General features: G+C 38.7%; 1 protein-coding gene across 2 annotated transcripts in view; it reads left to right on the forward strand.

Annotated features, from left to right (window-relative positions):
* The window catches only part of APP (amyloid beta precursor protein), a 208222-nt gene that overhangs the window by 163045 nt on the left and 27440 nt on the right, over window positions 1–17737 (forward strand). For both annotated transcript variants that reach the window (XM_071755155.1, XM_071755146.1), the window contains 2 exons: window positions 771–899; window positions 2971–3070. In XM_071755155.1, the coding sequence (XP_071611256.1) occupies window positions 771–899; window positions 2971–3070 (229 nt within the window). The remainder of the gene's footprint in view (window positions 1–770; window positions 900–2970; window positions 3071–17737) is intronic.

A 17737-nucleotide genomic window follows, 5' to 3' on the forward strand; every position in this document is an offset into this window, starting at 1 on the left:
GGTTGGTTGGTTGGTTGGGCTTTTTTTAAGTGTTGCAGTCAAGTTTGTTGATTATTCCTCGGCTTAGATGGAGCAGTGCTTTCTCATAGTCTTCTGTGCACCTGTTGGGCAGGTTGCTTTCTTATTTGAATCTGAATGTATACATTCAGTTTACTGTTGATAAAAATTACCAGTTGTGATCTTTCTGGTTGCTGAAGTTTAGCTGTAGTTGACAGGTATTGATACCGGTTGAATATTCAGCATAGTAGAAAATACAAGAGGAATCTTTGAAATGCTTCCATAGGAATCCAAGTTTCAGGAGATCTTCTAGAAGGGATTTGCCTAGTGGTGGTGAAGGTTGCAAAACTGGAAGCTTGGATCATGAAGGCTTCCTGAGCTGGGGGAAAAGTGGAGTCTGATGGAGAGAATGGAAGCAAAGCCCAGAAGAAATTGATGTTCATTGTCCATTAACTGGCATACCAAGATGGTACTTGCTGCCTTGTTGGGCCAAGAGTATAGCACTTAGACAAGGAATTGCAACAGCCAAACTTCCCCTTGTGGTTGGGAAGCAAATCTGAACACCCTCTCTAGGGATTTTATCTACCACCGACAAATATTATTTTAAATCGGTTTTGTGAGTGGATGCTCCTTGTGGTAGTTGGACTTCCCTTCTGCAGATGGGTGCAAACACTGGCTGGCAAAGTGCTTTTGGTTTGGGATACATCTCCAGCATAAGGAATCAGAACTTGGGTTGTTCTAAACTGATTTTTTCCTCTGTTTCTTCCCTGAAGCCTCGTCATGTATTCAACATGCTGAAGAAGTACGTGCGTGCGGAGCAGAAGGACAGACAGCATACTCTGAAACACTTTGAACATGTCCGCATGGTAGACCCAAAGAAAGCTGCCCAGATCAGATCTCAGGTAATCCCCACTGAAGGTTAATGGGGTCATGTGTGTTGATAATCACTGTGAAGTTTCTGTCAACTTATTTTTTTAAAATATACCTGACTCCTTTCTGTGGACAGCTTTAGATGCAATAAAAAATAATCATCTTTCCTGCACAAGATTAAAGCAAAGCAATGTAGGAGTAGAGTGGGTATAATTCGTCTTCTGAGAATCACTGAAAAACAGATTTTCTGTCTATCCAGATGGTGAGTCAGTTCTGGGCATTTCCTGAGGAGCCCTCCAAAGCATTAATACTCAGAGCTTTTATTATTAGTGCTTTGGTAAATAATACCTCTGGGAAAATGTCAGTAACAGATTTAGTGACCACACCCCTCAGCTGAAGTGGCAGAACCTGAAGGGGTGTAGCCGTCTGACTGCAGCCAGCCTTTCTGTAGTCATTGCAGGGGTACTTGTAGTGTCTATAAATGTGATTACTGCAATGCACTTGAGTTTAACGTGTTCTTTTAAAGCAGGCACTTTAGTTCGTGGCATTTTAACTGCTGAATGTTACTGCAGTCCTCAACGTGTGTGTTTTAGAACAGCTCTTATGTTGCCTTTGTAAATCATGGAGCGTGAGAAAGCAAAAAAAAAAAAAAAGATTGAAGATGTAGCTGGCTTTCCAAACAGCAATTAAAATTTTAGGGAACACAGTTAAGCTGTAAAACAAGTGTGCTGTAATCTTCAGAATCTGATGCTGTTCTCTCTGCAGAATGCTATGGGAAGCACTGTTCCAGCCAGTTCTTGAACTGACTGGCATTGCTAGAAGCCACATCAAAACCATACACCTCCCTGAATGGCACAATTTGCCTATTTCACTTCTCAGACATCTGTTTCAGCCAGACTTGTCTGTTGAGATCATGCTGTCTTGAAATTGCCTAAGTTAGAAATACACACTTTCTCTTCTGCAGAGACAGTTGTCTTTCCCTTGTCTTAAACATTAAAACATGTCCTTTTGCATCTAACATGACTTCTCCGTTTTCAAAACATTGGATTAATTAATAAGAAAAAACAGATGTGTTGCCAACTACAGATTGTGTGGCAGCACAGGTGAAGAATGGAAACTGACATTTAAACTGAGGAAGTGAGGGGTGTTGCTTAGTAAACTGTCATAGTAATGGTTATTTCCATACTATCTTTGCTTCTTGAATTGGTCAGAAGGCTAGGGGAATACAGGCTGGAGGATCTGTTTGAAATTTTTTTTCAGTGGAAAATGGAAAACAAAATATTTTGTTCAAAAGTATAATCACTGTGTTTAGATGCGAAGAAATATCATTGTTTCATTAAAATTGCCATCTGCAACCCATTTTCCCTCATAGGCCTAATTGCCCTGGCACACTAGTAAGTCTAAGATACACCTCAATTTCCCCTTCTCCTGAAAAAAGGTGATACTTGTGGAGGAGCATACATCATAGGATGTCGTGACTCAAACCCACAGCATTGTGTGGCAGCCTGAGGCAGTGGAGTTGTAATCACATGGGACAATGCAGTAATGCATCTGAGCAGAAATATTGTTATTTTCAGATGAAAATGCTTTCAAATGATTTTACCAGGAAAATTGAAACTTTTTTTTTCTGTGAGAGCTGTTTCTTTTTACAGTATTAGGTTGAAAGTAAAATAAACTAAACAACTGAAACATTTTGATACAGCAATCACTGTGCTTCACTTGGTTTGCATGTTATGTGGAAACTTACAGGTATGGGCAAGTAAATGTTGTTGAAGGATGAACCGGGCTGTGGATTTCTGCGACATTAGCTGGTTGTGTACATGCTCTGCTTCACAGAAAAAGTAAACCCCTACTTTAAATTACTGCATTCCCATGGGATTTCAGGTGGTTGCTGCGGAAGAGCATCTACAACACTATTTTTGTAGCAACCGTAGGAGAAAGGTGAATTTTGCAATGGATTTGACAGTTTCTGTATATAGAGCATACTGAAATCTTAAACCTAGCACAAATGAAAACTATCCTGCTGTCTAGAGCCTATAAAATTTGTGATAATATCAAACTAACAGTATTACTCCTGTCCTTAAAATATTTTTATTTCCGTAGGTTATGACACATCTACGTGTGATATATGAACGCATGAACCAGTCTCTCTCCTTCCTCTACAATGTGCCTGCTGTGGCAGAGGAGATCCAGGATGAAGTTGGTATGCAAATTATTAATGTATAGAAGGGAAAATTATTTCTGTAATGAGAGATTACTACCAAAAGCTAAAATACAGCATCTTACTTCTCCTATTGATGTGCTGTCTCAGCTGAAAAATAGGAGGAGCAACCTTGCCGTAGCTGGTAAATTATAATGTTACAATTAATACTTGGAAAACAAATCCCATATAACCCATCATCATATCATCATATCATTGTAAATGTCTTTACTGAAATAGGTTGATCTCCATTTGGAGCCTCAGTGCTATAGGGACACAGCTACTGACAATCAGATTTAGCAAGTCTTTCCTGGATTTGGTTATTCAGTTTACATAGTAAGTATTTACACTATCTGATATAGACATTTTGGAAATCCCTCAGCTAAAAAATTATTTGTGGGCCCAAACATCTGCGAAAAGTTTAAGTATCAGCTGGAAATTTCTAAGTGCACCTTGGCAGTAGCTGTCATGCATTTAGTCCTGTGTCAGATGGGTATCTCTGCTCTTGCCATTTTTCCAGGGCACAGGCTGGGCTGTGGGCCAGTCAGGTAGCAGCAGTCCCGTGTTTGCATCTTCCCTGAGTGCTGTCACAGCAGATAGCTGTGAGGGAGAATGTTCTTTCCTGCCATTCAGGTGTCTGCTCTTGCCTGTGGCATTTCTGCAACAGAGATCTCCATCAGAGCACTTCAACTCTGGTGTGTGCTGCTGTTGCAGCAAGGCAACTTCACTTATCCTATCTTAATTGCAGATAGCTCTGGACATCATGTTGCTAATGTGCTTCTTTAAGACAAATAATACATGGTTGAATGCAAAGGTCAGAGATGGGACACCCATTGTCTTTGGAACAGCTTTTTTCTCAAGATGTAACACTGCCAAATGGCAGTTAATGGATTCATTTCACAAATAACCAAGTTCAGCTGACTAAATAAATTATTGATGCGTTTTAAAACACAAGGGAAGGAGGGGTGCCATTAGGGTAAAGATTAGGATGCATTTAGGACACAGGGAGTGGTGGTGGATTTGTTTACCAAAAGCACAGGTTACAAAGGAGATATGCTTCTACTTGTGAGGCAACTTGAAAAGGCTGGAGGTGAGATCAGGAAGTTGGGGAAGGGATTGGGAGGAAACAAAAACATAGCTAAATAGCCTTTCACATGTGTTTTTATGATCCACAATTGGAAGACACAATCAGCAGTCTCAGTTGTAGAGTGCTGTTGGGAGGGCAGAAAAAATACCTCACTGGTCATCTGAAAGCCCATCATTTCCAAAGCAAAGGAGATGCTGATACTCTTTGGACTTCAAGATGCTTCGTTTGTTTTCCTTCTGTACAGCTATCATTCCCTTAGGTTTTTTGGTCAAAGTTTACATTTTTTCTCTTCTTGGTAATGTTAACTCTTGTTGGTGAGGATGTTCCAAATTTTTTCTCCCTCCTAAATGCTTAAGTGCAATAATTGTATCAGAACCTTTGAAGTGGTATGGGAGGAAAAGCCTATTAACTAAGTTAACACAAAAATTACAAAAATCTGACTTCTCATCTCAAATATAATACTAATTTTTAGGCAAAAAGAGAGCCTAAAATTAGTAGGATATTATTGCCTCATAAGATGAGAGAAACTGAGATATCTCAGAGAAAAGTCCATCACAGTCTTTTGAGTACTTTTTCTCTACCTTGAATATGGGTTTTTTTGTGGATTTGGGTATAGTGGAAACTCTTCAAAACATTGTAAATTTAAAACAATTAAAAGTAAGTTCTCAAACTGGGAGTTAACAGGCAGGAAAAAGTAAAGAAAGCACTATCAAATCTTGACTGTACTAAATATAATAGTTTCCAGTAGTGAGAAGAAAGCCTATTCTGTTTCAGTTTCAGCATTCTTCTTGTTGGTAGCATTGGGTGTATGTTTGGTTTTACATCTCTGTTTTAATTACATTTTCTTAAGGTCATTTCCATTTGTTAAAGGAGATGCTATCCACCTAGCTTTGGTCACTGACTAGTCTGTTTCAGATTCTGTTCTGAAATTACTGAATTTTCTAGTGTCTATGTTTCCTAAACTCACAGAAAAGGAAATACATTGCAGCTGCAGAATATGTGGAAAAATAAAATACTAATAAAATTGCACTTCGTAACATTCCCAAGAAATATTACATCTCTCATTAAAATAACAAATGTTTTATTAAATACTTTTTTTGTTACAGCCATTGACTTAGAAAGTGTTAAGTCGGTGGAAGAGTTGAAAAATAACCTAGGTGAGAGCATCTCACACACACAGTGTCTGAACAATAAATTGCATGTAGGGAAGCATAATTGAAAATAGCTCTTCAGTTAGTTAGATTGCTAATGTTTTAGTTCAGGGTTGGGTGTTTTTTGTTGTACATCCACTTTCTAGTTCTACCCTTGACTATGGAGTTCTCAGTTTTCACCTTGAGGAATGAATAATCTTTGCTTTAGAAAACAGAGCTCTGAAAAAAGATACATTTTTCCCTGAATTGAACAAGTAGTTCTGTGAGCAGCAAACTAATGAGATCTAGTGTCCTGTGAATTTCTACCATGGGTTTAATTCCTCTTATATTTAATAAGGTGCTGGTTTTATACTAGATTTTCACATTGCTAGAAATATTATGCCCTATTTTGAACAGTTTTTTCCATTTTTAGCTGATGACAGCTGTTGGGATTTTTTTTTTTATGAAGAAACTAGACTACAAATAGATTAAAATTTCCATTATATGTCTTTGTTATACAGTCCACTGCCAGAGGTTCATCCATGAGAAATGGCTGGTGTTCTGTCACTGAAAGTACATGTGCCTGTAGAAAAGGTGCACACTTGTAATTTCTTTGTTATTTTGAAGTCTTTATACTGAACAATAAATATAACCTGTAGGAAATAGAATCTAGAATTATTCTTGGGGCATAGCAGCTGCATAGAAAATGTTTTCTTCACCAATATGAAGATTTTTTTTTTAATTAATGCTTAGTGATGAGATGAATCACAACTCAGCAGTTGGACATTATAAGTTCCTTTAATAATACAGGATGTGTTTGAAGTTCCTACCTCAACAGAAACATTTACAGTCACAGTTTTAAGGTGGGGAATCCAAAATACGAAATGGAGCCTTTATACTAAAAGCAGCCAGTTAAAACTTGCAGCTGTTTTTGGAACTCTGGCAGAGATGGCAGCAAGAAGTTAGGGTAAAATTAGAGATGTTGTCCCCATCTGCAGGTGTTCATCATCAGTTGCTGTCTGTTGGCTTAAACAGAAGATGTCTTCATTTGAGTACATAGTTATGTAGGAGGATCCACAGCACTCCCAAGGGTAGAAAGCAACATGAAGTGAGGATGTTTTTAGCAAGCATTGACCAATGTGTGATGTGCAAACACTCCATTGGGATGACAGGCACATACTGTAACAGCAAGTTCCTGAGTTGTAAGGAAGAATTGTGCTGGCTGTCTTCTGTTCATGTTGGGGCAAGGGAAGAAAGATCAGTGTGTGAGTTGCAGCAAGATGTCTGTCTGACCATGACTGTTTCATCAAAGCTTGGAAGTCATAAGCAGGTCATTTGTGTAGCAGACCATTTGGCATTCAGGCTGCAAAGGATTTCTCAAGGGGCAGTGATACAAATGTGCTACAAACCAGGTCAGTCTCAGTAGCTGATGTGTTTCTTAAATTGAGTATTTCACAGGCAGATGTATGCCCCATGAATAAGAGAATGGCAAAAAAAAAATCTGATAAGATTTATTTGCACACTGTAGTTGAGAAGATTATTTGGTTACCTGTGTATTTGTACTCACCTTTTCTCTCTGATAAATCTCATATACTATTTAATATGTATAAAGCTCAGAGAGAGCAATGACAGGCTTTAAGAGAAATCAGCAGTTCCTTCAAGCATGCCCTGCTTTAAATTCTTATTTGATTAGGCTGCTTATCCATGTATGTAAAAGGCAATTTATTGCTGGGAGTGGCACAGCAGGCACAGCTTCTGAATCAGAAGATACATCAGAGCTTTGTGCATAAGTCGAATAGCCAGGCACTGAGCTGAATTTTTAGTTCTCTTTTTGCTGCTCTGCTTCCAAACTGATGTCCAAGCTCCATGTTTTCTAGCCCATCACTGGTTCTGCACTGTGTACTGCAGCAGTATCACAACTATGCTCTGAAAATTCAGTTAGGAGCATTAGGTAAGAGAATTACGATTTCATCTGTCTCGTAACAAATAAAATCAAGCTATTGTTATTTCATTATTCTGTTCCACTGTGCCTATCCCATTCTTCTGCAGCATGTTCACATTTTGCATCTGGGAGACAGGACAAAACCAAGCAGATCCCAGATCACTGTTTGTGTTCAGATGCATATGCTGTGCTATGGCTCATGTACTATTTCAAGTATTTGTCTGCTCCAGCTTAGCATCACAAAATTGGAGGAAGAGAGATTTGTGTCTTGATATTTGGTTTACAAGTTCTTGTGAATATCTTTTTTTAAGTTTTTTTAGAAAAATCTGTAAATGTAGGACAAGCTACAGACTGAAGAATTCTGAAGTCTTACTGCCTTTTAACCCTTCCTCTTTAGCCACTAGGTCCCTATACTTGTCAGTCTGCACCCATGGAGGGCAAGTTTAGTACTACGTCCCTACACCATTTCTGCTCTTTCAGTATTTTTAAGACTAATTGTTGATTTTCTGAGCTGCTAATTTTGACTTGTAGTCAATCCTCAGCCTTGCTGCATATTTCTTGCCACGAGCTGAAGTAGGGTGTTGTTCTCCTTTCATCCTGTGGTATCCCTTTGAGGGCATTAGCTACGTGCCGCAGGCTGATAGTCCAAAATTACAACCATTGTGCTTTGAGGATTTATATTGCAAAACCAAAACATACCCTTGTGGGGCTTTTCAAAACTAAATTCTATGTCTGTCATGTTCGGTGCCATTTCTTTTGTGATTGTTTTCTTCATCCTCTTCCTTAAAATGCTATCTTTTGAATATGTAATAAGTAATGTCTCTCAGACTGCAATGGGGATTCTCAGTGTCTTGTTTTTCTATAACTTTCCCCTGTACTTTCTGTCTTAAGATTTAGCTGAAGGAAGAAATTTACCTTCAGAAAATATTTAAGATAATAAAGTGATGTTTAAAATTTCTTCACTTTTATTTGAAGTTGGTTTGCCATGTTGAGGTTACAGAATAACAAAAGGAAGTTAGCATCCATGAAATGTGTCAATAGCTTGTTAAAAGGATGTTGTAACCAAGGTTATTTGAATGGGATCATACAGAATAGTATAGTTCATAGTAATTACCTTATGACTCAATTTCAGTATATTCCACTAGAAAATTCTTCAAACTGCTTGTTGGTCATCAAGGTAGCAGTTCTAGTCTGCTTCATGGGAAGCAATTCTAGTCTTCCTCTTAGACTAGAAGCAAAAGTCCTGGTAGCAGGTGCTTGATGGAATAATATCATGTATCAGAGTGGTTGGAATGCCTAAATTTTTTTAATTTTTTCTTTTGGTGAAGGGGAACAGTAATGCTGAAGCATGGATAAATGAACATACATTCAAGGGTTTATCTGTAGTGGGACAGACCAAACTCACTGAACTGGCATAAAGAAAGATAAGGAATGGCCATCAGTGGTTCTTATCCTCAGAACAGCTGGGTCTTGCACCAGCTGACAAATCTACTTAATCCAGTCAATGCAAATCCTCCTGGGTCTGTCTGCAGTAGCACTTTAGCTCACGTAGAAGGCCATTTTGGTAATAGACGTCTCAGTAATTCTATATACTGAGTTTTTCCACTTCACAACTTTCTACTATAAGCACTGTCTCTTTTCTTTATAACAGACACTGGAGAGGTCCACTTGGTTGCTAAATACTGACAGTTTCTAGCTGTAGATGGAGGTGCAGAGAAGGACACTGAGGACTAGGAAACTAGAAATGTGCATTCTGAAGAAAAGCAGTTCTTCTCTGGTTTTAATTATCTATACTTTCCAGTTAGTATTTCTTTTTCTCTGTTTGATGGAGGGAAATGGAGTTGAACTTTTTAACCTGGGGTAAATAAACAGTCACAAATGCAATATGTAGCTGCAATAGTTACAAAAATCTTTATCCAAGGAAGGTTGGACAATTTCAGTAAAATTTTATACTTTCTGCTATTCTGGAGGTCAGTGGAACTGTTGTTTCTTAATTGCCCCAGGCACTTGCTAGTAATTAGGAGGGAGTGTCTTCATTTTTTGACACAAGGAAGTGTCATCTTTGCTAAACTGAAAGTGTTCAATAGACCAGCTGGCAACAAAGAGCCACATGGCCTTTTGCTCCCTCCTCCCCCCATGGTGGGGAGTGGAAAATATAACAAATGCTCATGGGTCAAGACAAGGACAAGGAAGGTTCACTCACCAGTTATGATCACTGGCAAAACAGACTTGACTTGGGGAAAAAAAAACAGTTTAATTTGTCACCAATTAAATCAGAGCAGGATGATGACAACAAAACCATATCTTAAAAACACATTCCCCTACACTTTTCTTTCTTCCCAGCCCAAATGACTTTGCTCCTGATTTCTTTATTTCTTCCCCACCAGCAACACAGAGGGTTGGGGGTTACAGCCAGTTCATACATTATCACTGCTGTTCCTCCTCAGGAGGACTCCTCACACTCTTCCCCTGTTCTAACGTGGGATCTCTCCCATGAGACTCCTCCACAAACTGCTCTGACATGAGTCCCTGCCATGAGGTGCAGTTCTGCTCCAGTGCAGGCTTCCCACAGTGTCACAGCCTGCTTCAGGCACTGCCACCTCCCCTGGCACAGAGTCTCCCAAGGCTGCAGGTCCACATCTGCTCCACTGTGGTCCTTCCCAGGCTGCTGAACCATATCTGCTCTCCAAGGGCTGCAGGGGACAGCTGCCATCTCACCACAGGCACCTGCTCAGGCACCTCTTCCCCGTCCTTTCTTACTGACCTTGGTGTCTCTGCTCAGCTATTACCCTCATCTCCCTCCCATCTCCTCTGCAGGTGTTCTAGCAGTTTCCTTTTCCCCTTTTTAAATATGTTAATTGCAGAGGTATTCTTGTCATTGCTGGTAGGCTTGTTCTCAGCCAGAGGCTGGTCCAGTTTTGGAGCTGGGGGGGTTTCCAGCAGCCCTTCCCCTGTGGCTCCTGGCCTGCTACCACAGGCCCACCACACCACCACATTTTGCCACAGCACAGCCAATTTTTCGATTCAGATTTGGTAGGTATATCTACACCATACAGACATTTCTTAGTTAAACTTTAATCAGCTTTTCTGTAAGTATGTGTAGGTCTTCCCAAAGGTACTATAAAACCTGCCTTCTGGTTTTCAAGAGACTGTGTGGTCTGTCTGTATTCTTCTATTCTGCTCTACCCTCTTTGCCCACAAGGACAGTGCAACTGGAACAAGCAGTGGAAAGCAGCCTTCAGAGAATGTACCCTGGAGTGACTTTCAGCCCTATGCCTGTGCTTTTCTTCCTGTAACTGATGTGATGGATTTGTTCAAAACCAGTAAACTTAGCTTTCCAAATAAAAAAATTTAATTTTCTGTGACTCACGGAACTGTTTGGGTCAGAAAGGACCTTAAAGATAATCGGGTTCCAACCCCCTGCTGTGGGCAGGGACACCTCCCACAAGAACAGGTTGCTCAAAGGCCCATCCAGTCTGACCTTGAAATGATTATTTACTTTTAATCTTCTCCCTTGAAGCCCTGTAGCGTTCAATTGAATAGTTGATTTGTTAGAACTCTAGAAAAAAATATATTGCTGGCTCAGTGGTTAAAAATAGCAGAGAGCTCTCCTACAAAAGCAAATGGATTCTGTGTTAAGCTTTACACAGCAGCACTTAGATGTTTTTTGTGTGCTTAAGGACTGACATGATGTGGCCCAGGTCGAGTGCTTGATAAGCAATTAAGACCTCTTTCACCCAAGGACACTGGGTTTTAAAGCATTTAGCTGGTTTTATTTATATAAGTGTGTGTGAATATATATACACACACACTTCAGCTTTTTTTTCAGGTGTTTCTTTTTTTACTCATCACAAGCTTATAGTCTTTACTAAGCCACCAGTTTTGCCACTTTATTACCTCCATAAAATATTTGTGGCATTTAAAGTATAAAGAGTTAATTGAGTAATTTGTTGGAGCAAGGTGGTGTATTCTGTTTATGTGGAAAACCAACTCTTGTCACAGAATCACAGAATGACTGAGATTAGAAGGGACCTCTAGAGGTCATCGAGTCCAAACCTCCTGTTCAAGCATGGTCACCCAGTGCATTTTGCCAGCACTCAGTCACCCTCAAAGTAGAACAGTGTTTCCTGTTTGAACCAGGGCAGAACCAATTTTCTTTCTAGTAATTATACTTTTTGGTATAGCTACTCTTCTAAGTAGCTACACTTGCTGAAATTAACAGCATTTTTTTTAGTCAGTGTCTGCTTCTAGGACTGATAACGCTCAGCGTTTATAGTTACTGCAGGAGAATGGTGTGCAAAACCAAGGCCATTGCTTGATACTGAAAAACTCTCTTATTCTCCGAATCAAAAAGGAAGTAAAGGATTCACACTGCAATCCTCCTTTAAGGAGGCGCAGAGCAGACAGGCGACCAAAATTGCCAAAACAAAGTATTCAATCCCATGCATGTCATATGCAGTATAAGTTTGAGGAATCCCAAGGGTGAAGCTCTCTTTGGCCAGGGCTGAACAGATTCCATCTGTTTATCTGCCTCTGATCCTGATCTGTGCATTCCTGAATCTGTGTGTTCCTCCATCCAGCTCCCATCATCTGCTGACTCCAGGAGCCCAGACTGGGACTTTCCAGGCTGCCCTGCAGCCTCAGTGGTGATGCGACTGTTGTTGGGGAGGAATGTGATACTGGTTTTGCATGTATTTGTGTATATTCATTACTTTCCTTTCATCATCACTGTTTTGTTAAAGCTGAGTAGTTTAGTTTCCGACCTGTAAGTTTCCCTTATTCTCTGTCCTGTCCCTATGGGGGAAGGGAGAGGAGTTAATAGAAAATATATGTCATTCATTTAATTGGTGGCCCTGCATTAAACAGTGACATTGATGTTCAGAGCGAAACCTCCTGTGCTTCAGTTTGTGCATATTGTCTCCTGTCCTGTCACTTGGCACTACTAGCAAGAGCTGGGCTTGAACCTCTTTGCACCTTCCCTTCAGGTATTTATATGCATTAATGAGATCCCCTCAAGCCTTCTCCAGGCTGAATAGTCTCAGCTTTCTCAGCCTTTCCTCACAGCAGAGATGACATCAGTTCCTTTATCATCGTTCTGACCCTTTGTATGTTTCTCTTGTAGTGGGCAGCCCAGAACTGGACACAGCACTCCAAGTGTGGCCTCAGCACTGCTGAGGAGAGAGAAAGCTTTGTAAATTCTGCATGCCATTCAGGAGCTTGAAAGAGCTCAAGAACCTCAGGTTGTTCCCTGGGTTGGAGACAGCTCTGTGCACTTGTAAAAATAGGTCATTAGGAGAGAAGGAAAAAGAAACTGGAAATAGATCCACTGTTTCCCTCTTCGAGGCATCTCTTACGTTCTGTCCAGATTATTTAACTTTCAAAGAAAATTAAGCAGAGAATAGTAGATGTTTAAAATAGATATAAATGCACTTCACTGACACTGATGTTCTCAGATGCTTTCATTAGTGGCATACTATATTTTCCCCACCTTTTGTTGCTAAATGGTCTATTGTGTCTTGTCAATTGGACACTCATTTTCTTCAGGAAAGATACAAATTCTGATTTTTGTGTGCCCTCTTTTAATCTCAGAAATATTGTGAGTATGACTTAAGCTAGTAAAAAAGCCAGATTCCTCCGGATTGTACAGATACTGTGTAACGGCTTCAGGTTACTTTGAATTGGGAGGGCTTTTACATCTGGAAAAGAAATGGGACATCTTGTTTTCCATCTGCTTTTCAGAAGTTTTATCGGAATAAAAAGGATTTATGAAGTTCAGTAACAGAATATATCTCCTCAAGTTTGAAAAAGCTGTTTCACTTGCACCTATTAGGAAATCTGGTCTCATGATCCAAGTGTTATAACTGAAAATAAGGAACTTCTGATTATAATTATACACTCCTAGATTATAAACAAAGGAAATTTTAAAATCTTAGTCTGCTCTTTTTAATGGGTAGTTAAATCTTTCATTCTAAATGAATCATCCTTTAGAAGGGGAGGTTTAAATGCATTGCCTTGATTTTATTCAGGAGCTGATGGCTGGAACACTTTGTCCTGCACTGGTAGATCCTTATTGAAGTCTCTGTTCTGTATCCTTTCCATTTCTTTAGCCTGAAGTATTTTTTTCATAGGCACTTCTCTTTAAATAGCAAGCTACCATTCCCACCACAGTTCCCACAGGAAGTTTATGATCAAAAGACCACTCTGGGCTCACAGTGGCATTCTTTCGTTGGATATGGATAGCAAGAGTCTGGAAACTTCTTGCAGTTGTAGAGCTTGCAAATATAATGTGAGAGCAGGTTAGCTTAGATGAGCTTGCTTTTCAGATGGGGAGGCACTGGCTTGGTGAAACATTGCCCTCTTACAGAAATGTCATTACATTTAGTTATTGAAACTTTTCTTGATGCACTGAATAGTGGTGTAATTTTATTCATAAATAAGTCACCTTCCTGTCATCTTAAATCAAGTTAATGATATCAGTGTCCACAAGTACTGAAGCAGCCCCTAATCATGGGAGCACAGTTGCTCTCCAACAACAGCTTACACATCATACTTGCTGTTGAATGATGGATTTTATTTTCCCAGTTACTTGGTTTGGAAACACAATTGTATCATTCAGTATGATTCACTTTAAGACCAGATTCCTAACTGGGAGTATTAGACTGTGAAAGAAGGAAATTAATCATCTTAATTCTTACAAGCTAGCAAATTGCAAGTGCCCAGTGAGAATCAGTTACAGCCTGTCTGCACAAGCTTATGTATGCTAGCTTCATATATTATATATTAGAGAGCTAGTTTGTAAGTCATCATTCCCAGAGCAGTCTCTTGAATTCTTATCCAGGCCAATTCTAACACTGAAGTTGGAAATTCATCACTATGGCAGGTATCCTGAGGGGGGGGTGGCTAACTACGCCTCTAATGCCAATGATGTGCTAAGTTTTGCATTACTCAAACATAACTTTCTCTGTGGATGTAAAGAGTGGAAATTCACAGGTGCTTATTATGGCCAGGAGTATCTGACGTGTTCTTGCTAGGAAAGCTCTCGCTATTGGGATAAAAAGGGAAAAGAATTACTTGTGATATGTGTTCTTACAGAACAGCTGGATTGATGGAAATGTTGCATTAATCTCCTAACAGTCTGTTCCCATGCATGTGGGATTACAAACGAAGCAATCTTTCATCAGCACAACTTTCTCCTGCTGTGTGATTCTCATACGATTTTCTTCAATAGTGCTGCCAGCTGGGGTTCCGGTCCTTTCACTGGTCTGCTTGCTTCTGTTAGAGTATGCACATGAAAAATGGTGTAAAAGTCATCAGAATAGGTCATACCCCAGTTAGTGGATATATCTGTTAAATGTAATAAATGCATCTCTTTACCATGTTCAGACAACCCAGGATACATTTGTCCTACCAAGTGCTAAAACTGTAGTTAATAGGCAAAGTGTATTTATCTGGTGCAGATGCTGCACCATGCAGTTTTGCTGAGTTCTGATTTAAATCATTTTAAGTGAGTCAAATAGAAATGCTTTCTTTTGACCAAGGGAATCAAGTGCAACAAATGAATGTTCAGAATCTTATGGATTGTTTAGTGATTCCCAGGCTATCTCCACGTTCAGTACACATCAAAAATTGTTGTGGGATTCATACTCTGACATTTAGAGATGTTTATAGAAAATAATGGGAAAATTACTTTTTTCAAGTGATAAAAAAGAGTTTTAGGTTCTACTGCAGTTTGGAGTCTTACTCTGTGTATTATAAGATTGGCAAATAGATGTGATCCTTTTTATCAGTAAATAAAATGGATAAATACTTAATAAATAAGTAAAGTATTTTCAGAAAGTCAGAGAGTAGAATTCTATAGGAGTTTTCAATATAAATGTTTTTTTGCAGAGTGGTTTAACTTTTAAACCTTAACTTATTTAGGATGGAAATGTACTTGGCTTTTTTTTTCATAGAAGATTGAGGAGATATAATGAAGGTTGATTCATCTGGCAGAAATAATGGTGATGGCTGGGGGGCTGGGTTTTTTTTGTTTTAATTTAGACTCTTCAGGCTATTTTGAAACACTTAATGAAATGTTAATTTGGAATGAAATGTAGAGTTAAATTTAAAGCTGAGGAATAGTTCATAGTGCCTTATGGAGATCAGGATGGTGGCATACAGTGCATGTTCTTGATTATGGTATGGGCTTTCAATTCCATTTTTTCCCAAGCATTTCATTTTTTTATATAAATTTATATGCCTTGGTGTTAGGCTGCCATCATCATACCTGGAGAGGAACTTTCCAGATGCTAGGACTGAGAGATCCCAATGTTGAAAATATTGGGTGGTTTTGGTTTAAAAAAAGCTATGTTACGTTCAGAATTTTTACCAAAAAGTGTGCCATTGCATTGTAGTAGGATTTTTCTGCATTTTAATCCAGTGTTTTGGGGCTGTGAATGGTGAATTATTTTTCTGAGACAATATTATAAATTTAACCAAATTGAATGAGGAGAGGGGTGAGAGAGAGGAAAGAAGACTACAAAAACGGACAAAAAGTCTTGAAGTTGAAAGAGAAGATCAAGGCCTTTAATTTCAATTTAAGAACTAATTCTCAGAAGTAACAGTATTTCTGGTTTTTTACTTGCTTTAGCCCACAAACTTTCTTTAATACTCCCTGAGTATTTAAACTGAGGACAAAATTCAGTCATTAATCACACGACTGGCCCTTAAGTATTAAAAAAAAATGCACACATCTATAGACACATATTGATATTTAATTTTAGTTAATAACACACATAAATTATTGTACCTGTCAGGTAGCTACTTACAGCAGTATTATTTCACTAAAGTTAAAGGCTGTCATATCAGTCTTCTTAGAAAATTGGACAAAATTTCAAGACTTTGAGTTTCATAGCAGGCTGTGAAAATGGGAGACGTTGATTTTGGTCCTTCCTTGATAAAGTAGAGTGGGAATTCTGATGAATCTTTGTTTAAAGCTTGCTGCAATTGCACAGTCACATACAAAAGTAAATTTGTATTGAAGTCTATCCCTAATGAAAAAAACACCTAGGTCATACTGAAATTAATCATTACATGCTAATAAATAAATACTTTGCTGAATTGGATATTCCAAGCTTTCTCATGCTTTGAATGATTTTCACTACCAGGAAACTTGTTATAATGTGGTCTACCTGCAAAAGGACAATTGCTCTGTATATGAGGTAAAAATTACCAAATTACAGTATCATCACAATTGGAAAAGACTTCTAATATCACCAAGTCCTACCATCAATCCAGAAAAAAACACCCTGCCCATTAGAGTATGTCCTGAAGTGCCACATCTCCAAGGATGGTTAATGGATTTTTTAAAAATTTAAAACAAATAGTCTACCAGGCAAATCTAACTGAAACATTATTACATGTGCCTCTTTACATGAGGACACTCACTTGTTTTCATTAGAAGATTTGGGGAACATTGAAATCTACTTATGCTGAAAGAAGAGAAGAAACAAGAAATGAGAGAAAAAATTGAAGTAATAAAGTTGTAATTTTAAAAAAAAAAATCATTAGAAGCATGCTCTGTTTAGTATGGTTCTAAATATTGCAGTTATTCTTCAGTTCATTTTTCAGGCATATTTCTTCTAAAGTGTTGTTCTTAGGCAACCTTCTCTAAGATTGTATTGTCTAAGGCTGTGGGGTGGTTACTCTCTTATTAATTTCTAGGGAAAATTTCTTAGGTAATTTTCTGAGAACCTGAAAAAGGAAAAAGCTTTTCACCTTACTGAATAGGATTTTCATGCATGTAAGAAATTCCTGATATCTGAAAAACTACTGCTGCTGCTTCTCCTTGCCCTACTGGTGACGGCTCTAAGGAATAGAAAATAAGAATTATGAAATACTGTGTTCCATGGTTCTTTACTCTTTGAGTCTCAGTTTAACCTTGAGAGAGGGACATTTTGCACTGTTGAAATTTCTGGATAAGACCACTAGTGACATAATTTCCCAGGCTAACCAGAAGAGAAGAAAGCTTAAGTCTGGTGGGGTAGTCATTTCTCTGTCAATATGGAGCTGAGCATTTCAGGTTGGGCTCAGTTCCAGTATCTCACAATAATGATCTAGCATACTGCTTTTTTATCATCTTTAAAGCAAGCAGGCAACAAAGCCTCTCCCACACCTTCCAATAGGCGGGTCCCTTTTCATAAAGTTCTCATCAGAGTTGCTCTCTCAATTGTATTTGACTTGTACTATACAAATTAATTAGTTCAACACTGAATACCTCATAAATGAGTTTTGCAGATTGATAATGGTATGATTATGACACCTAGTAGTATGTAACATCATCATCTTATGATGATTGATTCAGCAAAACACCTTAGAATCAGAATATGCCTGACATTCAGTGGAACTTAACTCTTGTGGTAAGGCACAGATTTCCATGTGTTTCTATGTGTGTGTGCTTGAAATTTCCTCTTACTTGGGAAGAAGCTGGAGGAATACCTGCGGTATTTTCTGATATATCCTCTCCTTTCACC

Source organism: Heliangelus exortis, chromosome 1 (assembly GCF_036169615.1).
Source record: "Heliangelus exortis chromosome 1, bHelExo1.hap1, whole genome shotgun sequence".
Taxonomy (NCBI): domain Eukaryota; kingdom Metazoa; phylum Chordata; class Aves; order Apodiformes; family Trochilidae; genus Heliangelus; species Heliangelus exortis.